The sequence below is a fragment of the Ranitomeya imitator genome, chromosome 7 (assembly GCF_032444005.1).
Source record: "Ranitomeya imitator isolate aRanImi1 chromosome 7, aRanImi1.pri, whole genome shotgun sequence".
Taxonomy (NCBI): domain Eukaryota; kingdom Metazoa; phylum Chordata; class Amphibia; order Anura; family Dendrobatidae; genus Ranitomeya; species Ranitomeya imitator.
Window position 1 is genome coordinate 135,297,041 of NC_091288.1, and position 25,118 is coordinate 135,322,158.

A 25,118-nucleotide genomic window follows, 5' to 3' on the forward strand; every position below is an offset into this window, starting at 1 on the left:
TGCACTTTCTCTAGACCTGAATCTCGTAGAAAACCTATGGGATCAGCTGATTTGCCATGAAGATGCTCATAACTCTGTACCCCAGAACCTCAATGACCTGAGAACTGCCCTTCAAGAAAAAAAAAGCCATGAAAAGTTGACACCAGCTCAAATCTATCAATAATAATAATTATTATTCATCTTTATAGTGCCATTTATTTCATGGTGCTTTACATGTGAAAAAAGGGGTATACATAGACAAGTACAATAAACATGAGCATTACAAGGCACACACAAGTACAGAAGGTGAGAGGACCCTGCCCGCTAGGGCTCACAGTCTAAAGGGGGTGGATGAGGATACACTAGGAGAGGGTAGAGCTGGTCGTGCGGTGGTTCAGTAGACAGAGGGTCACTGCAGGTTGTAGGCTTGTCAGAAGAGGTGGGTCTTCAGGTTCCTTTTGAAAGTTTCCGTGGTAGGCGAAAGTCTGATGTGTTGAGGTTGAGAGTTTCAGAGTATAGGGGAAGCATGGGAGAAGTCTTGTATGCGGTTGTGGGAAGAAGAGATAAGAGGGGAGTAGAGAAGGAGATCTTGAGAGGATCGAAAGTTGCGTGTAGGTAAGTACCAGGAGACCAGGTCACAGATGTATGGAGGAGACAGGTTGTGGATGGCTTTGTATGTCATAGTTAGGGTTTTGAACTGAAGCCTCTGGACAATAGGAAGCCAGTGAAAGGCTTAGCAGAGAGGAGAGGCTGGAGAATAACGAGGGGACAGGTGGATTAGTCGGGCAGCAGAGTTTAGGATAGATTGGAGTAGTGCTAGAGGGGAGGCCAGAGAGTAGAAGGTTGCAGTAGTCAAGGCGGGAGATGATGAGGGCGTTCACGAGAATTTTTGCAATTTCTTCGTCAAGGAATGTACAGTTCTGGGAAATGTTTTTGAGTTGGCGTAAGCAGGAGGAGGCAAGGGCTTGGATGTGTGGCTTGAAACAGAGGGCAGAGTTGAAGATCACCCCAAGGCATCGAGATACGGGACTGGGGAAAGTGAGCAGACATTGATGGATAGGTCTGGTAGAGGGGTAGAGTGAGATGGGGGAAAGATGATGAATTCTGTTTTCTACATGTTCAGTTTTAGAAAGCGAGTAGAAGAGAAAGATGAAATAGTGGACAGATATTGTGGGATTTTGGTCAGTAAGGAGGTGATGTCAGGTCCAGATAGGTAGATCTCCGTGTCATCGGCGTAGAGATGATACTGCAGACCGTGGGATTCTATGAGCTGTCCCAGGCCAAAGGTGTAGATGGAGAAGATTAGGGGTCCCAGAACTGAGACTTGGAAAACACCGACAGACAGGATTCGAAAGCAATCCTGCTTCTTGATGAAAAATATTATCAACTGGTTCAACTGATGTCCTATAAAACATAGTAACATAGTTAGTAAGGCCGAAAAAAGACATTTGTCCATCCAGTTCAGCCTATATTCCATCATAATAAATCCCCAGATCTATGTCCTTCTACAGAACATAATAATTGTATGATACAATATTGTTCTGCTCCAGGAAGACATCCAGGCCTCTCTTGAACCCCTCGACTGAGTTTGCCATCACCACCTCCTCAGGCAAGCAATTCCAGATTCTCACTGCCCTAACTGTAAAGAATCCTCTTCTATGTTGGTGGAAAAACCTTCTCTCCTCCAGACGCAAAGAATGCCCCCTTGTGCCCGTCACCTTCTTTGGTATAAACAGATCCTCAGCGAGATATTTGTATTGTCCCCTTATATACTTATATATGGTTATTAGATCGCCCCTCAGTCTTCTTTTTTCTAGACTAAATAATCCTAATTTCGCTAATCTATCTGGGTATTGTAGTTCTCCCATCCCCTTTATTAATTTTGTTGCCCTCCTTTGTACTTTCTCTAGTTCCATTATATCCTTCCTGAGCACCGGTGCCCAAAACTGGACACAGTACTCCATGTGCGGTCTAACTAGGGATTTGTACAGAGGCAGTATAATGCTCTCATCATGTGTATCCAGACCTCTTTTAATGCACCCCATGATCCTGTTTGCCTTGGCAGCTGCTGCCTGGCACTGGCTGCTCCAGGTACGTTTATCATTAACTAGGATCCCCAAGTCCTTCTCCCTGTCAGATTTACCCAGTGGTTTCCCGTTCAGTGTGTAATGGTGATATTGATTCCTTCTTCCCATGTGTATAACCTTACATTTATCATTGTTAAACCTCATCTGCCACCTTTCAGCCCAAGTTTCCAACTTATCCAGATCCATCTGTAGCAGAATACTATCTTCTCTTGTATTAACTGCTTTACATAGTTTTATATCATCTGCAAATATCGATATTTTACTGTGTAAATCTTCTACCAGATCATTAATGAATATGTTGAAGAGAACAGGTCCCAATACTGACCCCTGCGGTACCCCACTGCTCACAGCGACCCAGTTAGAGACTATACCATTTATAACCACCCTCTGCTTTCTATCACTAAGCCAGTTACTAACCCATTTACACACATTTTCCCCCAGACCAAGCATTCTCATTTTGTGTACCAACCTCTTGTGCGGCACGGTATCAAACGCTTTGGAAAAATCGAGATATACCACGTCCAATGACTCACCGTGGTCCAGCCTATATCTTACCTCTTCATAAAAACTGATTAGATTGGTTTGACAGGAGCGATTTCTCATAAACCCATGCTGATATGGAGTTAAACAGTTATTCTCATTGAGATAATCCAGAATAACATCCCTCAGAAACCCTTCAAATATTTTACCAACAATAGAGGTTAGACTTACTGGCCTATAATTTCCAGGTTCACTTTTAGAGCCCTTTTTGAATATTGGCACCACATTTGCTATGCGCCAGTCCTGCGGAACAGACCCCGTCGCTATAGAGTCCCTAAAAATAAGAAATAATGGTTTATCTATTACATTACTTAGTTCTCTTAGTACTCGTGGGTGTATGCCATCCGGACCCGGAGATTTATCTATTTTAATCTTATTTAGCCGGTTTCGCACCTCTTCTTGGGTTAGATTGGTGACCCTTAATATAGGGTTTTCATTGTTTCTTGGGATTTCACCTAGCATTTCATTTTCCACCGTGAATACCGTGGAGAAGAAGGTGTTTAATATGTTAGCTTTTTCCTCGTCATCTACAACCATTCTTTCCTCACTATTTTTTAAGGGGCCTACATTTTCAGTTTTTATTCTTTTACTATTGATATAGTTGAAGAACAGTTTGGGATTAGTTTTACTCTCCTTAGCAATATGCTTCTCTGTTTCCTTTTTGGCAGCTTTAATTAGTTTTTTAGATAAAGTATTTTTCTCCCTATAGTTTTTTAGAGCTTCAATGGTGCCATTCTGCTTTAGTAGTGCAAATGCTTTCTTTTTACTGTTAATTGCCTGTCTTACTTCTTTGTTTAGCCACATTGGGTTTTTCCTATTTCTAGTCCTTTTATTCCCACAAGGTATAAACTGCTTACAGTGCCTATTTAGGATGTTCTTAAACATTTTCCATTCCACATCTCATGATGTTTAAAACCAATGAGCCGTCTCAAGACATTCGCAGTCTTATTGTTAAAAAACATACTTAGGGCATAGGTTCCAGTGAGCACTGTTGAGGCCATAATCCAGAAGTGGAAAGAATCCCTGACCTGTTTACCTGAATACACCTGTCTATTCTACAGTCGATTACTATGCTACTCTTCCTTTCTTTTCGTGTTCTCATTTTATATTTCTTTTCTTGAGCCCCACCTACTCGGGCTCCCACCTCTATTTCCTCTTCTTTCAATCTCCCCCCTGGGTGAGATGTTCACCTTCCACCAGCTCGGTGTGATAGGTCTATACCATGATTTACCAGTTACTTTTATAATGATACTATTTGCGTGCATGTCTCGCTCTAGGGGACATGGGCGAACTGATTTTAGGTATGCTTTATTTTATTCACGGTAAGGAAAGTCCTCAGCTGTTGCGGGGGCAAGGAGTTATTGCTTATATGTTAAAGATACCGTAGTCATTCTAGAGGGTTTACTCCCTGTAATTTTTTTTTTTTTTCTTTAATTCTTTCTCTCTTTTATGTAAGATTTATGCAAGGTTTGTGAACGAGTGTTTTTTGTGTTACTCTTCTCGAATTGTATATTATAAGAAAAAGTACTTTGATCATTGACGTAGTTTTCAACTACTGTTTTTCTTGTAAAATTCTCTTCTCTTTAATAAAAATATATTTAACCAGAAGTGGAAAGAACATTATTTTACCATAAACCGGCGATGCCCAGGAGCTCCCTGCAAGATTTCAGACATAGAAGTGAAAAGAATAGGGGAACAAGTGAAAAATTTGGGGGTGAATCATGTATTGGGCTTGAATTTAGGTATATTCAGTCCTCTGAATCAGAATATGTCATTCATTTTTTTGTAGCAACTCTTATTTTTTAGATAATGTACAGTTGCCTACACATGAGTTTGGGATTTTTTCCTCGATAGGGGTATAAATTATAGAATCGAACATGGTTTGTAAGGTATGTGATAAATACTTGAATACTTATTAATGATAATTTAAATAAGTATTAAGGTATTAGTCAAATACATAACTGATCATTTGTGATTCTATACCAGCTCAATCGGCGATATGTTCTACAGAAATATATGGCAGCGCAGTAGAGCATTTGGCAATGTTGATGACTTCTTTTTATTTCAAGCTGAGTCAGTGTGCTGTTATAAACAGTAGTCATGATGACTAGTGATGAGCGAGTATACTCGTTGCTTGGGTTTTCCCTGAGCACGCTCGGCTGATCGAGTATTTGTTAGTGTTCGGAGATTTAGTTTTTGTTGATACAGCTTGCGTGATTTACAGCTGTTAGGCAGCATCAGTACATGTGGGGGTTGCCTGGTTGCTAGGCAACCCCCACATGTAATCAAGCTGTCTAACAGTCGCAAATCATTCAGCTGCCGGTGACTAAAACTAAATCTCCGAACAATAACAAATACTCGGAGACCACCCGAGCGTGCTTGGGAAAACCCGAGCAACGAGTATACTCGCTCATCACTAATGATGACAGTGATTTTGAAGTAACCTCATCAGTGCCACAAGTTTTTAATCAGCTGGAGCTCAATGACCTGTTTGGAAAGCGAAATCTCCCATAGAAATCAGCAGACTTGTTGGCGTTTAGAGTAGCAGAGGGGAATTTATTACATCCAGAAACCAAAATCACATACTATCGCAGCAGAGAAAAGGATTAACTGCTATTCTTCTCAGAGGAAAGTAATTTTGTTGCAACAATGTTCAAGGCTTGCTGATGAAAATGGGCATATCACAATATCGACCAAGTGAATGACTGTTGTTCATGGAAAGTTCTACATGAAGACTAAAACAAATATGGATCAATTCCAATAGGTCACTCAACTAAGATGACTGACAAACAAAACACAAATTATCTGGTCCAACAGAAAATATTTTATGTATTTTACTCATTTATAAAGCACCATAAATTCTACAGCTCTTTACAGACATCATCATTCCTGTTGCCACTGGGGCTCACAATCCACATTACCTCTGTTTGTCTTTGGAGTGTGGGAGGAAACCAGAGTATCCAGAGGGAAACCCATACATACACGGGGAGAACATACAAACCCCTTGCAGATGTTGTCCTTGGTGGGATTTTGAACCCAGGACCCTAGCGCTGCAAAGCAACAGGGCTAACCACTGAGCCAATGTGCAAATCCGTATGGATCTTAAGACAGTGAATATTCTCCTTGGACAGCAGAGTTGATACTCTAAGTATCACTGTTTTATTACACTTCAAAGACTCATTGAACAGTGCTGAGGCAGATGCATGATCTTCTTTCACTATGGTTGTACATAATTCTCTTTGAAACTATAAAGCAGATAATTACAATGAACTAGTAGGTACAATGCTATCTTCTTTCTGCCACCTTGGCTGTACAATTGGTATCAAGATGCATGATCTACACAGCCACTTCGATCATTTACCAGATAATATTGTGGCCTAAGGGAAGAGCAGGGTGAACGACTCCGCCAAGAATTAAGAACTATAAGGCTATGTGCGCACATTGCAGATTTGCTTGTGGAAATTTCTGCACGGTTTCTGCATCTCTTGGCAGAAAACACAGTGGAAATTCCACCTGGATTTGATGCGTTTTTTATGTGGATTTCCATGCGGATTTGTAAACTAAATAAAGATAGATTATTAAAAAAAAATGTGATGTAATTTCCTTGTTCAACCTCTTCAGCTGGATACCCTCATTAATATTAAATAAATAAAGGCGCACACACAATTAAATAAAGAGACACACACATTTAAATAAAGACACACACAGTCACCAGCCTACGTAGGAGCATTAACTTAATTAAACTTCATATGCTGTAGCAAAACAGCAACTGTTATTGGACTACGTCCCCACGGTCAGTAATGGGCAGCGCTTTGGACACAGCACATGTCCGTTGTGTCCAAAGCGCTGCTGTCTTTTGAACGCAGGTGTTCATTGAACTGTGCAAAATCACCATACCCAATAAATTGGACGGGTGATATTTATCTTGCGGAGATGTTCAATAGACATGCTGCAGTCTGGAAAGATGCACCGCATGTCCGTCTCCGCAGGGAAGCCGCAGGTGCCGGTGCACGCATAGTGGAGATGGGATTTCTTAAAATTCCATCCACTGTGCTGTAACATCTGGCCACTGCGGGTTGGATGCTGTGGATGTACGCAGCATCCAACCCAAAGCGTTTACTGACTGTGGGAACATACCTTCAGAAATCTGCGTGAAATGCAATATGTTTATTTTGGAACAAAATGTAAAAAATTGCATGCGCGCCTGCGTAATTTTAATAACCAGCAGAGGGAAAGCCGACGGCTGAGGACTGATGTTAATGTTCTAGGAAGGAGCCAATAGCCATAAAGGTTCCCAGACTATTAATATCAGCTCACAGCTGTTTGCTTAGCCTTTAGTGGCTAGTTTACAGGGGAACCCCAGAAAAAATTGATATGGGGTCCCCCCTATAAAATCAAACCAGCAAAGGCTAGGCAGACAGCTGTGGGCTGATATTAATAGCCTGGGAAGGGGCCATGGATATTGCCACCCCCCAGGCTAACATCAGCTCTCAGCAAGTGGAGTTCATATTTGTGGGGTTGATGTCACCTTTGTATTGTCAAGTGACATCAAGCCAACGGCTTAGTAATGGAGAAGCATCTATAAGACACCTATCCATTGCTAGCCCCATAGTTACATGGTAAATAGGACACAGCCAGAATAAAGTCCTTTATTTGAAATAATCACACAGACTCCTTTATTGAATCTTAATTTACCATAATTACTGAACGCCTAATCTCCGATGCCCTCATTCTCCTGCAGCAAAAATAAAATAATAAGAAAACATATATTACTCCCTGGTCGCTGTAGTCCACTACCAAGTGTCCCATGGCAATCTCACGATTAGAACTGTCACATTGGGAGAAGTGACTGCTCTACCCGGCCTCTGGCGATACACTGACAGGACGTATCCCTCCCGCAGTGCATCACTGCGCTCCCGTGAGAGTTCACCGGAGTTCATCATTTCCGGTGCTCTCTCTTAAGGCACCGCTGCGTGGGAAAGTTCTCTCACAGCGGTAGTGCCGTAAGTGACAGCATGAGAGCTGATATGCTGCGGGAGGGATTACCTCCTGTCAGTGTATCGCCGGAGGCCGGGTAGAGGGGTTACATCTCCTGATGTGACTGTTCTACACGTGAGATCGCCGTGGGACACTCTGATTACCTGGACTATAGCGGACAGGGAGTATATGTTGGTTTATTATTTTACATTTTTTCTAGGAGACAAGGATTTGGTGTGAGGTGAGTATAATGGGTTTTTATTTTTCTGTGAATATGTATGTAATTTTACTTTTTTTTTTTCTTTTTTTTATAACTCTGAGCACAGGCGCCAGCAGATGATACTACCCATCAGTGGCACCTGCTGTCACTGTTATCAGTGACAGCAGACATAGCCGGATGGTGGCAGAAATCTCATCAGCCCACGCCTGCTTTTTTACCGCAAGTCAATGCTGGGGGTTACAGTCAGCTGCGGAATCACGTTGACATCTGCCAGCATGATCCCCCAGCGCTGTGACCGACATTACCAGTGGTAGCGTTACCACACACAGCCATACACACACAGCCGCAGACAGACATGCACATATTCTCTGCTCACACATAGTCTGCCCACACACATATTCTCCGCCCACACACACTTCCTTCTTCTGACATCATTTCCTTTTTCTGCAGCGTTTTTGCCAGCACATTCGCAGCAAATCCGCAAACCTTTTTACACCTGCGGTTTTGCGGCGAATTTGACTGACTCAATGGGTGCAGAAACGCTGCAGATCCTCAAAAAGAATTGACATGCGGCGGAAAATAAAATGCTGAGAATAATGACGTAAATTTCCACAGCATGTGCAAAACAATTCAGGAATACCATTGACTAACATTGTTTTAATAATCCAGTGCGGATTTATAGCATTTCCAAGCCGAAAAAACGCTATGGAAATGCAACAAATCCGCAACATGTGCACATAACCTAAAAGTATGATACTGAAGATACTACCACATGAAGGCAGATTACTGCTGGTCTATTCAAAGTGATTGCCCTGGCCCAAGGTATCTTGGTAAATAATGTATCAATGACAATCTTTAATACATGTTTAATTCTTAGTTTGTGATGTAAATGCTTCAAAATAAAAGAAAACTGCATATATGAATTTAATATCTAAGAAGGTAAAACTAATAATGTTTAGTAGACATCAGTCCTAGTGTTCAATTGGTCCTATGCATAGGTGTGATGTGATAGGGTATATCGCATCTCATTAACTACAGCTGATGGAAGAAAAATAAGGGCAGATGTAGAATCATCGACAGAAACTGACCTAAAAACAGGTTGAAAATCTCATGCACCAGTTTTCTTGTTTCCTGCAACAACCAAGTGCTCCCCTCAAGATTTCAGAAAGAGGAGTGAAAAGAATTATCAGATGAGTTGTCCAAGAGCTAAGAACCACCTGTGGAGAGCTACAGAACAACCTAGAATCAGCAGGTACAATTGTTTCAAAGAAAACAATAAGTAATGCGCTCAGCCCCCATGGCCTGTATGCAGGCTCACTACGCAAAACTCCATGGCTGAACAAAAAGCAGCACGGGTCTCAGTGGTTAGCCTTGCAGCACTGGAGTCCTGGGTTCAAATCCCACCAAGGACGACATCTGCAAGTTGTTCTTCCCGTGTTTGTGTTGGTTTCCTCCAGGTTCTCCGGTTTCCTCCCACATTCCAAAGACATACTGATAGGGAATATAGATCGTTATCCCCAATGGGGACAGTGATGATAATGTGTGTAAACTGTAGAGTGCTGCGGTAATATATGTTGGCGCTATATAAAAATAAAGATTATTATTATGTTCTTGCGTGTTTACAGTTTGCTTAATGTGAAATACCGGTGGAAAATAGTCTGGTCAGCTGAGACCAAAATTTAATTCTTTGGATGCTGTAATACACGCCATGTTTTGTACTTCAAAAGGCACTTCATATCACTCCAAAAGCACCATACCAGCAGCGAAGTTTGGAGGTGGGAAAACGATGGTGTGGGGCTGTTTTTCAGTATATGACACTGGAAAACTTCACATAGTTGAAGGAAGGATGACTGGAAAAATGTACCAAATCATTCTTGATAGAAATCGCTGCCATCTACCAGTATGTGGAAGATGAAACAGGTGGACATTTCAGCAAGACAATGATCCAAAACACACAGCCAAGGAAAATCTCCATTGGTTTCAGAGAAAGAAAATAAAGCTGCTGGAATGGCCCAGCCAATCACCTGAACTGATTCCAATAGAAAATTTGTGGAAGGAACTAAAGCTCAGAGTTCAGAGATGGAGCCCACAGAAACTGTAGGATTTGAAGAGTGTTTGTGCGGATGAATGGGTCAAAATCAATGAGCAACCTGTATGACTAGTTTCTCTATACAGGAGTCATCTTGAAGCTGCCATCACCGACAAAGGCTATTTGTTGTATGAAGTATTAAGTAAATTACTGTCAGCGTGTTCAATTCTATTTTCCCCCTGTCTTTTCTTATTATTACACATATGGTTTTATTTCCTTGCCTTTGTGGATTAGATGGGTTGTTACTGACATCTGGTGAGAATTCCATGTCAATAGCACCATTAGAAATCTATTTACTTATAAAACAGGTGACGTTTTCAATACTTATTTCACCCTCTGTATATGTATTTTTGCTTTTTTTATGGGGAAAAGGGGGATTTGACCTTTCATTTTCTTTTTTTCCACTATTTACTGTATTTGTTAGTTCCCTTAGGGAACTTGAAGCTGTGATTGTTTGATTTCTTGCATTATACATAGCAAAGCACTGCATAGATTGTCAAAATCATGATCTCTAATGAACGCCAGCTACACGCTGGCTTTCAGTGGAGAAATGTCATGATAAGCATGGAGGTCTTAAGCAGATGCCTGACTGTCATGTTAACCCATCTACACCCTGCGATCAAGTCACGATGAAGGAAAGATGTGCCCCCCTGCTGGTGCCTTGTTAACCCCTTCACCCCCGGAGCTTTTTTCATTTTCGTTTTTCTCTTCTCTTATTTCCAGAGCCATAACTTTTTTATTTTTCCATCAATATGGCCATGTGAGGGATTATTTTTTCCAGGACGAGTTGTACTTTTGAACGATACCATTGGTTTTACCATGTCGAGTAACAGAAAACGGGAAAAAAATTCCAAGTGCGATGAAATTGCAAAAAAAAGTGCAATCTCACACTTGTTTTTTGTTTGACTTTTTTGCTAGGTTCACTAAATGCTAAAACTAACCTGCCATTATGATTCTCCAGGTCATTATGAGTTCATAGACGCCAAACATGTCTAGGTTCTCTTTTATCTAAGTGGTGAGGAAAAATTCCAAAGTTTGTTAAAAAAAAATTGCGCAATTTTCCGATAACGGTAGCGTCCCCATTTTTTTGTGATCTGGGGTTGGGTGAGGGCTTATTTTTTGCGTGCCGGGCTGTTGTTTTTAATGATACCATTTTGGTGCAGATACGTTCTTTTGATCGCCTGTTATTGCATTTTAATGCAATTTTGCGGCGACCAAAAAAACGTAATTTTGGCGTTTTGATATTTTTTCTCGCTACGCTATTTAGCGATCAGGATAATCCTTTGTTTTTATTGATAGATCGGGCGATTCTGAACACGGCGATACCAAATATGTGTAGGTTTGATTTTTTATTTTTTTTTTATTTGGATTGGTGCGAAAGGGGGGTGATTTGAACTTTTATATATTTTTTATTTTGTTTATATTTTTAAACACACTTTTTTAAAATTTTGGCATGCTTCAATAGCCTCCATAGGCCGGGAGCGCTAGTTAAATGCCGCTGTCAGCATTTGACAGCGGCATTTAACTAGTTAATGGGCGCGGGCGGATCGCGATTCCGCTCGCGCTCATTGCGCGCACATGTCAGCTGTACAAAACAGCTGACATGTCGCAGCTTTGAGGTGGGCTCACCGCCGGAGCCCACCTCAAAGCGGGGGTTCTGCCAGCTGATGTACTATTCCGTCAGCTGGCAGAAAGGGGTTAAGAGCCACTGTCAGAGAATGACATCAGCTTTTAACAGATTGACAGCCACGGGCAGAGTGTCACTCCCCTCATGGCTGTTAGAGGCAGATGGCAGGCAGAAGCATCAACCGGGAAATATGCATGCAAGCCCACATCAAAGTCAGGGACACGACATCTTATGTAAATGTACATCATATGTCGTGAAGGGTTTAAAGTAACGAAAGTTTTCTTCAGTGTATTTTTTTTTTTCATTTTATATTCTCATTTTAAACTTATTTTTGGTATTATTATTTTTTCACAGAATTGGGATCCCCAACTTGGTAAAGGCAAAACATCCTGCCTGCAGATCTCTATCCAGAGAAAAGACTTTATGGAGGTAAATTAAAGTTTACAAAGGTTATGAGCAAGGTTATTCAAATTGCAATGGAAAGTAAAATAATACGAACATCACGTGCTTTAATCTTTATACCACATAAATTATAATATAAAGAGGATGTCCAGATCTCTAACACCCTTCCACAATAAATGTATGGAACCTGGCAGATTTTGGTGTATGGAGTGGGCTCAGCATCTGAACCTGTTCAATACATGGTGCGCTCCAGCTATGGCTTACAGCCAGCACTTGGCACTGACCATAGCAAACAGAGTCTGCTCTCATTGGTATCATTTAACCCCTAAAATGCCGCTGCTAATCACTGATAACAGCATTTAATTAGCACTGTTTTCAGGGTCCATCACCATCACCACCTGCAATGCAATGCAATTGTGTGGTGCTAATGTGGAGTCAAGTCAGCTGGAGACTAAAGGTACCTTCACACTGAACGATATCGCTAGCGATCTGTGACGTTGCAGCGTCCTGGCTAGCGATATCGTTCAGTTTGACACGCAGCAGCGATCAGGATCCTGCTGTGATGTCGTTGGTCGCTGCAGAAAGTCCAGCACTTTATTTCGTCGCTGAACTCCCTGCAGGCATCGCTGAGTTGGCGTGTGTGACGCCGATTCAGCGATGTCTTCACTGTTAACCAGGGTAAACATTGGGTTACTAAGCGCAGGGCCGCGCTTAGTAAGCCGATGTTTACCCTGGTTACCAGTGTAAAAGTTAAAAAAAACAAACACTACATACTTACCTTCGCTGTCTGTCCCCGGCGCTCTGCTTCTCTGCACTGGCTGTGTGCGCCGGCCAGCCGGAAAGCACAGCGGTGACGTCACCGCTCTGCTTTCCGGCCGCTGTGCTCACAGTCAGTGCAGGAAAGCAGAGCGCCGGGGACAGACAGCGAAGGTAAGTATGTAGTGTTTGTTTTTTTTACTTTTAGGATGGTAACCAGGGTAAACATCGGGTTACTAAGCGCGGCGCTGCGCTTAGTAACCCAATGTTTACCCTGGTTACCGGCATCGTTGGTCGCTGGAGAACTGTCTGTGTGACAGCTCTCCAGCGACCAAACAGCGACGCTGCAGCGATCGACATCGTTGTCGGTATCGCTGCAGAGTCGCTTAGTGTGAAGGTACCTTAAAGGTACCTTCACACATAACGATATCGTTAACGATATCGTTGCTTTTGTGACGTAGCAACGATATCGTTAAGGAAATCGTTATGTGTGACAGCGACCAACGATCAGGCCCCTGCTGGGAGATCATTGGTCGCTGAGGAAAGTCCAGAACTTTATTTCATCGCTGAACTTCCCGCTGACATCGCTGGATCGGCGTGTGTGACGCCGATCCAGCGATGTCTTCACTGGTAACCAGGGTAAACATCGGGTTACTAAGCGCAGGGCCGTGCTTAGTAACCCGATGTTTACCCTGGTTACCAGCGTAAACGTTAAAAAAACAAACACTACATACTTACCTTCAGCTGTCTGTCCCCGGCACTGTGCTTCTCTGCACTCCTCCTGCATCCTGTGTCCGTGCTGGCCAGCCGGAAAGCAGAGCGGTGACGTCACCGATCTGCTTTCCGGCTGACCGGCGCTGACAGTGCAGAGGAAAGCAGAGCGCCGGAGGACAGACAGCTTAGTAACCCGATGTTTACCCTGGTTACCGGGCACCTCGGGATCGTTGGTCACTGGAGAGCTGTCTGTGTGACAGCTTTCCAGCGACCAAACAGCGACGCTGCAGCGATCGACATCGTTGTCAGTATCGCTGCAGCGTCGCTTAGTGTGACGGTACCTTTACTGAAGGCTAATATGTACAGTTGTGGCCAAAAGTATTGACACCCCTGCAATTCTGTCAGATAATACTCAGTTTCTTCCTGAAAATGATTGCAATCACAAATTCTTTGGTATTATTATCTTCATTTAATTTGTCTTCAATGAAAAAACACAAAAAGAATTGTCCTAAAGCCAAATTGGATATAATTCCACACTAAACATAAAAAAGGGGGTGGACAAAAGTATTGACACTGTTATAAAAATCATGTGATGCTTCTCTAATTTGTGCAATTAACAGCACCTGTAACTTACCTGTGGCACCTAACAGGTATTGGCAATAAATAAATCACACTTGCAGCCAGTTGACATGGATTAAAGTTGACTCAACCTCTGTCCTGTGTCCTTGTGTGTACCACATTGAGCATGGAGAAAAGAAGAAGACCAAAGAACTGTCTGAGGACTTGAGAAACCAAATTGTGAGGAAGCATGAGCAGTCTCAAGGCTACAAGTCCATCTCCAAAGACCTGAATGTTCCTGTGTCTACCGTGCGCAGTGTCATCAAGAAGTTTAAAGCCCACACTCTGGTGACTTTAGACCCATTGCTCTGCTCAATTCGAATGTCAAAATATTCACTAAAATTATAGCGTCCAGACTGAAGCTTATTATCCCAACTATAATTTCACCGTACCAAGTGGGTTTTGTGGCCGGACGTGAGACGAAAGATGGGGTGTGGCGCATGCTGAATCTGATTAAAATAGCCGAGCTGTCTGGCCTACCCAGTGCATTCTTGTCGCTTGATGCTGAGAAGGCTTTTGACAGGGTGCACTGGGGGTATCTTCGGGCAGTATTGGAAAGGTTTGGACTGTCGGGCCCAATATTCTCAGCAATCTGTGCTATGTACTCGACTCCTTGTGCCAGGGTCTTGACGTCCGGTTTTTTATCTGGTCCGTTTTAGATCACGAATGGCACTCGTCAGGGTTGCCCACTCTCTCCTATTATTTTCGCACTGTGCATGGAGCCGATCGCTGAACGCATAAGAACCTCTATTAATATCACCGGCATCAGGGTTGGACAGATAGAGCACAGAATTGGCTTGTATGCTGATGATGTTATTCTATCCTGTGTCAACTTGGAGACATCCTTGACAGCTATTACCTTGGAACTCGGGGAATTCAGTAATGTGTCATACTACAGGTTGAATCCCACGAAGTCCTTGTTGTTTCCGGTGGCGGTTCCATGCGCGGCCAAGTCGAAAATGGAGGCTGAGTTTCCATTTAAATGGATGACAGAGGGTATCCCGTACTTGGGAGTTATACTGACGGGCTCTGAACAGATTGTCGAGAAGAATTTCTCTAAATTGATCACACAGGTTAGGGCACAACTTGACCATTTTCACAAAGTTATGACATCCTGAATTGCCAGGATTAATGTTTTCAAAATGATGATCCTGCCTAAAATACTGTATCTCCTTAGGTGTATCCCATTAAAAATCCCCAAACGTTTGATTTTGAAATTACAAACTATGACATACGATTATATTTGGTCACACAAAAAATCTAGAATCTCTAGAACCTTGTTGTATTATCCGTACAAACGGGGAAATTTGGGAATGCTGAACCTCATGCTGTACCATAGAGTGGCCATACTAATTGGACTTAGAGACTGGTGGCAGGCGGACAAAGACCATAGATGGCTTCAAATAGAAAACTACTATGCCAAAACTAGATCTACCCGCACGATTCTTGAGGCTGAATCTATTGCAATCACTGATTATTCCCCTCCCTTACCAACCATGAAAATCGCGCTCCATTATTGGAGGACACTGGTCCCTTCCTTGATTAAATTATCTCATGACTCCCTATCCTTAAAAGCCCTTGAGAGACACATCCCATTTATTAATCTCCAGCCTTGGGTTGATGCTGGAATCGTAACATTACGGCAGATATTGGGTGCCTCTGGCCTTGTCCCCTTTGACCGCTTGGCCTCCAGCTTCCCGAATGTCCAGAGATATTTCTATCAATATTTGCAGATACGTCATCTACTTCATAATTCCCCAAACTCGCCTTTCTTCAACTCCCATTTAAATAACAGGGTTAATGGTTATTTCTTGTTGCCGGACTCTGGCCCGAAGGGAATTTCAATATTATATAAAGCCTTAAACGACCCAGCAGAAGATGTTAAACTGCCATATATGATCAAGTGGGAACAGGATCTGGACTTCTTATCTGACCCGATAGATTGGGAGGAGGGACTGGGTGAAGTATTATGGGTATCTGCCTGCGTCAATCATCTCGAACAATTGAAAAAAGTACACCTTAGATGGTATCAATATCCGGTTCAGGTGGCTCACTATGACCCTGCCGGGTTGGACAAATGCTGGAGGGGGTGAGGTCACGGGGGAACTCTGGAACACACCTGGTGGTCGTGTCCAATTCTTCAGCCCTGGTGGAGACATATGGACCTTTTAATTGCACAGGTCTTAGGGATCCAGCTGACTCTGTCACCTAGGCAGGCCATTCTTCACATCGGCCTGGAGGACATTCCACACATACTTCGAGGTACACTATCACATATTCTAATAGCTGCCAGGTTATTAGTCGCCTCAAGATGGAAAGACACTAATTCTCCCAATATTAGTGAATTAATTAATAAACTTAATGTCCACTGCCAATATGAACTCGCCTTGGCTCACTCCATGACTGCCAAAACCAAAAGACAAAATATTTGGCACCCTTGGTTACATAGTGGTCATTACTCTATTGACCCGCACCACCTTGTTTGATCATTTACTTGAGTGGGAATAAGTAAGCGTAATTGACATGTCTGTTTTTGTGTTTGTAATATTCTTATTCTGCCATAGTTTGCCAGGACCCCTTGTCTATAACTGAATTGCTAGATAATGTCTTGTGAATGCCTATATTCCTTTCCTCGCCCCTATTCCCCCTACTTTACCTATCCCTCAGCCTCCCCCCCCCCCCCCCCCGCTTCTCTCCACCAACTTCTTCCTTTCTGATTGGTTTGGTTTTTCTCCTTACTTATTTCTGTTCATTTTTAGTTGACCTCTGTTATTGTTATTACTGTTTGACTGCACTGTATTGTTTTGGAAATCTTCAATAAACACTAATTGATAAAAAAAAAAAAAAGTTTAAAGCCCATGGCACTGTGGCTAACCTCCCTACATGTGGACGGAAAAGAAAAATTGACAAGAGATTTCAACGCAAGATTGTGCGGATGGTGGATAAAGAACCTCGACTAACATCCAAACAAGATCAAGCTGCCCTGCAGTCCGAGGGTACAACAGTGTCAACCCGTACTATCCGTCGGCGTCTGAATGAAAAGGGACTGTATGGTAGGAGACCCAGGAAGACCCCACTTCTTAAACCGAGACATAAAAAGCCAGGCTGGAGTTTGCCAAAACTTACCTGAGAAAGCCTAAAACGTTTTGGAAGAATGTTCTTTGGTCAGATGAGACAAAAGTAGAGCTTTTTGGGCAAAGGCATCAACATAGAGTTTACAGGAGAAAAAAAGAGGCATTCAAAGAAAAGAACACGGTCCCTACAGTCAAACATGGCGGAGGTTCCCTGATGTTTTGGGGTTGCTTTGCTGCCTCTGGCACTGGACTGCTTGACCGTGTGCATGGCATTATGAAGTCTGAAGACTAAGAAAAAACAGTCTTAATGACAATAAAGGCAGCATTTCATCAAATAGATTAATCTAAATTAGAATTTGACAAATAATTAGACATAGTAATGGCTGCAGGACCTATTATGTTGCCAATCGCAACAAAGGAGAAACCAGAGGGCAGAAAAAAGCGATCAAACAAGGGCAGGTAATATAAAAACGTGAAAAACTTTATTTAAATACATATAATAGCAGGGAACACTCGTGGTTATACCCACAGGACCAACATAACATCTAACAAGGAAAAGAAACATGGGACGTGGAGCAGTGGCGGCACTGGACAAATTCTAATAGGCTTCTCATATAGGAAACCAGTATTCAAGTAATACCACCACGTGTTAAAAATACTTCGAATTATTCCATGGTTCAAAAAAATTGAAACCATAAATATAGCTATGGTGACCCAAAAAGTTACCCTGACCCTATAGAGAACCAGGATACTTCTGTAGTAAAATAGCGCAAAAATGAGAATAATAGACAAATGATTAATAAGATCTCATACCAGTAAGGCTAAGATGGACCACCAGGATAACACGTGGGGAAGCCGTCCACGCCGTCCACGTCACCCCGACGCGCGTTTCAGCGGAGCCTTCGTCAGGGGGCTTATCTAATAGTAAAAGGTGCCCGTTTAAATAGGGAACCGGAACCTATCCGTGTAGGCCGGAAATGAAACCCCGTAACTATAGTTACCGGAAAACATAGAGCTACAGCCAGTGGTACGGCACATATAACTACAGACCAAATAGAATACTGATGAACGGTGACACATAAAAAGAAAAAATATAAGACGGGGATACAGATTTGGCAAGCGCGCACCGCTGTCATAAATGACGCATGCGCAGCTGACGGCAAGGCCCTGTCGACCGGCGTCCGCGTCACAGGGAAGCGCGGCCCGGTCATATGACCCAGCCCACGTGACCCACAAGACCCGGAAGGCCGGAAGACACAGACAAGCTCAACGCGCATGCGTACTAGACAGTGTACGCTACAATCATAACACACTGGAACAGGTTTGAAAGGACACATCCGAAAAATATATAAATATCCATAATCAGCATGAATATATAGAACCAGAGATGACTGAAATAACCAATATACATGTAGCCTATTAATAATAGATGTATAATACAGATGAAAAATCAAATAGTATAATAGTTATGTAGGCCAGTACATAAGACAGACACAGAGTGTATCCGTCAAAGAAGTAGGTTGATGTAGAAATTCTTCTCTGGATACATGCAGACGATCACAGTAAGTAGAGCAATCGGATTGCCATAAATATCTTGAGCCAATGATAATAACAGATGGAGGACATACCGGACACGACAGAGGAATAAATGAACCTGAAATTTAAAAACCAAAGTTAAAAGCAATTCAAAGTTAGAAGTACGTGGTCAGATGGAACTGAGACACAGACCACAATATTAGAGAAAAGGCGCAAAATTAATCTGCTCGTTAAGGCCATTAGGATACAGTGTATTAAGGGACCAAATCCAACGGGATTCAAGTTGGGCAAGTTTCTGTGACATGTTACCCCCACGAATACTCCTATCGAGAGAATCAATGCCTCTCACACGGAGGAGGGAGGCATCGCTATTATGATACAGATAAAAATGTTTGGGGATAGTATTCAGTGATGAAATATCGGTGAGTCCCTTAGCGGCAGAAATACCAAGTACATGTTCCCTCAAACGTAGTTTAAGGGGGCGTGTGGTGAGGCCAATATAAATAAGGTCACATGGACATGTGGCGAAATAAATAACGTACCGGGTAGAACATGTGATGAATTTCCTAATTTTGAATGTCCTAGATCTATCCGCATTGAAAAAGGAGTCACATCTCTCAATGTTGGGGCAAGCCACACAGCGCCCACAAGGCGCGCATCCAACTCTTTTAGGAAATTGATCTAGAAAAGTGATTTTATTTGCAGTATTATAATGGCTATGTACCAATGTATCACGCAAATTTTTTGAACGTCTAGTGGATATGGCCGGCCTTTCCGGAATATATTTGGCGATGACGGGATCCGCCCGTAAGATAGGCCAAGATCTAGTAAGTGCCTTCCTCAAAGACTCAAACTGATTATGATAGTTGGTAACAAATCTCACAGTATCAGTTTGTGATTTATACTCAGTTTTGTATAAAAGGTCATGACGTGAGGAGTGTCTAGCACGATTATAGGCACGTTTTATCATCCTACGGCTATAGCCTCTCTCACACAGTCTTTGTTTAAGATCAGTGGCCTGTTTCTCAAAATCAGCATTACCAGAGCACACCCTACGCAAACGAAGGAACTGACCAGTGGGTACTGCCTGTATTACATGACGCGGGTGTGCAGAGGAGGCGTGCAGCAAGGTGTTAGTGGAAGTGGGCTTTCTGTAAATGTCAGTTTGAATCATGTCACCACTGTCACGTTTGACTAGAACATCCAGAAACTCAACCATCTCTCTGTTAGAATGATAGGTTAACTTAATATTGCAATCGTTTTGGTTTAGAGATCCCATAAATTGTTCTAATAATGAAATTGGACCCTGCCAGATCAGGAAAACGTCATCTATGTACCGCGTCCAAAGAGGGACGCGGTCCATAGACGAGGCCCGATCGGACAGGAAGAGGTCCCTCTCCCACAGCCCCAGGAACAACCCCGCATAGGACGGCGCAAAGGCCGCCCCCATGGCCGTCCCCTGGAGCTGCAGGAAGAAGGACCCCTTAAACGTAAAAAAATTATGAGTTAAGGTGAATTCAAGGATCTCCAAAACAAACTCTTGAAATTCACCAGGGTAATCTGACATGCTCAAAAAATATTTCACAGACTGGAGACCATCAACGTGTCTGATGCTAGTGTATAGTGATTCAACATCAGCAACTACCATAATTGCATCAGGGTCGAGATGTAAACCATCAATGATTCTGAGGAACGCTCCAGTATCTTTGATGAATGAGGGAACACTAGTGACAAATGGTTGGAGAATGGAATCAATCCAACGATTGACATGTTCCAAGAAATTCCCCGCTCCAGAAATAATAGGGCGTCCAGGGGGGCAAATGCTGTTTTTATGTAGTTTAGGCAGTAAATATAGTGTAGAGATGGTGGGTTCAGTTATTCTCAACGCCTGTGCCAGTTCTTTCTGAATAATACTATTTTCTACAGCTCTGTTGAGAATAACATCCAGTTCAGTTATAAATTTGGAAAGAGGATTAAATGTTAATTTTTGATAGCATAATTTGTCGTTTAACTGATGAAAAGCCTCCCTCTCATACATATTATTTGGCCAGATAACAACATTGCCCCCCTTATCAGCCGGCTTGAAGACAACGTCAGGAAGTGAGCGTAGATGATTAAGACGCTGACGTTCCAAATATGTCAAATTGTCATGCCTGATATGGTGGGGTATTTTCATAAGGTCTTTAGTTACAATTTGAACAAACAGATCTACATTTGCACATGTGGATAGAGGGGGAAATTTCTTGGAACGAGGTCTAATCGAAGGAGGAATCTTACCATCAATTGTCGTGTTATGCTCAAGATGCAGTTCTTCCAGTATCCTCAAAGCGGATTGTTCCTCCTCTGTGGGGAATAGAGCATGTAGATTACCATCGTGAAAATACTTTTTAAATAATAACGACCTTGCAAAAAGATGAAGGTCCTTGACAGCAGAGAAGGTGTCAAATCTGGATGTTGGTGAAAAAGTGAGGCCCCTAGACAAAATAGATAGATCAACATTGGAAAATATATGGTTACTGAGATTAATTACCTTATTATCCTTATCAGGGGGTCTAGAGGACCTATGGTTATTACGTCTGTAGGGATGATAATTCCAATCACGAGTCTTTTTGTAATTTACACCTGATCTTGTAGTATGTGTAGAAGCAGAGTCGGAGACCTCACTTAATGAGGATGCTGAGGACAAGGAAGGAGTGCGGTTGTCTCGTGTAGGTGGTACCGATGACGATTTACGCCAGAAGAATACGTTATTTGTTTGATAGTCTTTAATGTCACGGCCAAACTAGGTGGTTTGAGTTTCGTTAATTTTTTTAACAACAGAGTCAAGTGTTTTCTCCAATTTCGCTTCATAATCCTTAAAGGCCTCGCTAGGACATTTAGCTTTAAATTCAGATAAAGCCACATCAATAGATGCATCCAGATTAACAATGGATTTAGAATTTAGATCAATTAGTAATTGCATTAATGTGGAGGAGCAATTGCTGCACGCCTCCTCCCACAAAGAGACGAATGTCTCATCTTCAACAGGGAAAGCCGGAATCACCCTTATCCGGAGACCTCGAGGTATGATTTTACGAGCTATATACTTCTCTAGAAACGCCCGATTCCACCATATTTTTGTACGCTTAATGAATAATGTTTTAAGATCCACGAATTGATTTTCCCAGGTGGAACAGGAAGGTGACTGTGTCTCAAGGGTATCACCACCGAATGCCTGCTCGATTTGAGTAAGCCAAGATTTTTCTTTGGCTTTATAATCCATATCATTAAGCGAAAGAGAACCTGTGCAAGACACAGCAAATATAAGAAAAAACAGTCTTAATGACAATAAAGGCAGCATTTCATCAAATAGATTAATCTAAATTAGAATTTGACAAATAATTAGACATAGTAATGGCTGCAGGACCTATTATGTTGCCAATCGCAACAAAGGAGAAACCAGAGGGCAGAAAAAAGCGATCAAACAAGGGCAGGTAATATAAAAACGTGAAAAACTTTATTTAAATACATATAATAGCAGGGAACACTCGTGGTTATACCCACAGGACCAACATAACATCTAACAAGGAAAAGAAACATGGGACGTGGAGCAGTGGCGGCACTGGACGAATTCTAATAGGCATCTCATATAGGAAACCAGTATTCAAGTAATACCACCACGTGTTAAAAATACTTCGAATTATTCCATGGTTCAAAAAAATTGAAACCATAAATATAGCTATGGTGACCCAAAAAGTTACCCTGACCCTATAGAGAACCAGGATACTTCTGTAGTAAAATAGCGCAAAAATGAGAATAATAGACAAATGATTAATAAGATCTCATACCAGTAAGGCTAAGATGGACCACCAGGATAACACGTGGGGAAGCTGTCCACGGCGTCCACGTCACCCCGACGCGCGTTTCAGCGGAGCCTTATCTAATAGTAAAAGGTGCCCGTTTAAATAGGGAACCGGAACCTATCCGTGTAGGCCGGAAATGAAACCCCGTAACTATAGTTACCGGAAAACACAGCTACAGCCAGTGGTACGGCACATATAACTACAGACCAAATAGAATACTGATGAACGGTGACACATAAAAAGAAAAAATATAAGACGGGGAAACAGATTTGGCAAGCGCGCACCGCTGTCATAAATGACGCATGCGCAGCTGACGGCAAGGCCCTGTCGACCGGCGTCCGCGTCACAGGGAAGCGCGGCCCGGTCATATGACCCAGCCCACGTGACCCACAAGACCCGGAAGGCCGGAAGACACAGACAAGCTCAACGCGCATGCGTACTAGACAGTGTACGCTACAATCATAACACACTGGAACAGGTTTGAAAGGACACATCCGAAAAAGATATAAATATCCATAATCAGCATGAATATATAGAACCAGAGATGACTGAAATAACCAATATACATGTAGCCTATTAATAATAGATGTATAATACAGATGAAAAATCAAATAGTATAATAGTTATGCAGGCCAGTACATAAGACAGACACAGAGTGTATCCGTCAAAGAAGTAGGTTGATGTAGAAATTCTTCTCTGGATACATGCAGACGATCACAGTAAGTAGAGCAATCGGATTGCCATAAATATCTTGAGCCAATGATAATAACAGATGGAGGACATACCGGACACGACAGAGGAATAAATTAACCTGAAGTCTGAAGACTACTAACAAATTTTGCAGCATAATGTAGGGCCCAGTGTGAGAAAGCTGGGTCTCCCTCAGAGGTCATGGGTCTTCCAGCAGGACAATGACCTAAAACACACTTCAAAAAGCACTAGAAAATGGTTTGAAGAGAAAGCACTGGAGACTTCTAAGGTGGCCAGCAATGAGTCCAGACCTGAATCCCATAGAACACCTGTGTAGAGATCTAAAAATGGCAGTTTGGAGAAGACACCCTTCAAATATTAGGGACCTGCAGCAATTTGCCAAAGAATGGTCTAAAATTCCAGCAGAGCATTGCAAGAAACTCATTGATGGTTACCGAAAGCGGTTGATAGTAGTTATTTTGGCTAAAGGTTGTGCAACCAAGTATTAGGCTGAGGGTGCCAATACTTTTGTCTGGCCCATTTTTGGAGTTTTGTGTGAAATGATCAATGTTTTGCTTTTTGCTTCATTCTCTTATGTTTTTTTCAATTAAGACAAATTAAATGAAGATAAGGATACCAAAGAATTTGTGATTGCAATCATTTTCAGAAAGAAACTGAGTATTATCTGACAGAATTGCAGGGGTGTCACGTACTTTTGCCCACAACTGTATACTGCTCAAAAAAATAAAGGGAACACTTAAACAACAGAATATAACTCCAGGTAAATCAAGCTTCTGTGAAATCAAACTGTCCACTTAGGAGGCAACACTGTTTGACAATCAATTTCACGTGCTGTTGTGCAAATGGAATAGACAACAGATGGAAATTATTGGCAATTATCAAGACACACTCAATAAAGGGGTGGTTCTGCGGGTGGGGACCACAGACCACATCTCTGTACCAATGCTTTCTGGCTGATGTTTTGGTCACTTTTGAATGTTGGTTGTGCTTTCACACTCGTGGTAGCATGAGACGGACTCTACAACCCACACAGGTGGCTCAGACGGTGCAGCTGATCCAGGATGGCACATCAATGCGAGCTGTGGTAAGAAAGTGTGATGTGTCTTTCAGCGTAGTGTCCAGAGGCTAGAGGCGATACCAGGAGACATGCCAGTACACCAGGAGATGTGGAGGGGGCTGTAGGAGGGCAACAACCCAGCAGCAGGACCTCTGCCTCAACCTTTGTGCAAGGAGGAACAGGAGGAGCACTGCCAGAGCCCTTCAAATTGACCTCCAGCAGGCCACAAATGTGCATGTCTGCACAAACAGTTAGAAACTGACTCCATGAAGATGGTTTGAGTGCCCGACGTTCACAGATGAGGGTTGTACTCACAGCCCAACACCGTGCAGGACGCTTGGCATTTGCCACAGAACATCAGGATTGGCAAATTCGCCACTGGCACCCTGCGCTGTTCACAGTTGAAAGCAGGTTCACACTGAGCACATGTGACAGAGTCTGGAGATGCTGTGGAAAGCGATCTGCTGTCTGCAACATCCTTCAGCATGACTGGTTTGGCAGTGGGTCAGTAATGGTGTGGGTTGGCATTTCTTTGGAGGGCCGCACAGCCCTCCATGTGCTCGCCAGAGGTAGCCTGACTACCATATTAGGTACTGAGATGAGATCCTCAGACCCCTTCTGAGACCATATGCTGGTGCGGTTGGCCCTGGGTTCCTCCTAATGCAGGACAATGCCAGACCACATGTGGCTGGAGTGTGTCAGCAGTTCCTGCAAAATGAAGGCAGTGAAGCTATAGACTGGTCCGCCCGTTCCCCAGACCTGAATCCGATTCAACACATCTGGGACATGATGTCTCGCACCATCCACCAACGTCACATTGCACAACAGACTTTCCAGGAGTTGGCGAATGCTTTAGTCCAGGTCTGGGAGGAGATCCCTCAGGAGACCA

General features: G+C 42.7%; 1 protein-coding gene across 5 annotated transcripts in view; it reads left to right on the forward strand.

Moving 5' to 3' along the window:
- TNRC18 (trinucleotide repeat containing 18) overlaps positions 1 to 25,118 on the forward strand; it is a 672,655-nt gene that overhangs the window by 633,249 nt on the left and 14,288 nt on the right. For all 5 annotated transcript variants that reach the window (XM_069733831.1, XM_069733830.1, XM_069733832.1 and 2 more), the window contains one exon: positions 11,874 to 11,948. In XM_069733831.1, the coding sequence (XP_069589932.1) occupies positions 11,874 to 11,948 (75 nt within the window). The remainder of the gene's footprint in view (positions 1 to 11,873; positions 11,949 to 25,118) is intronic.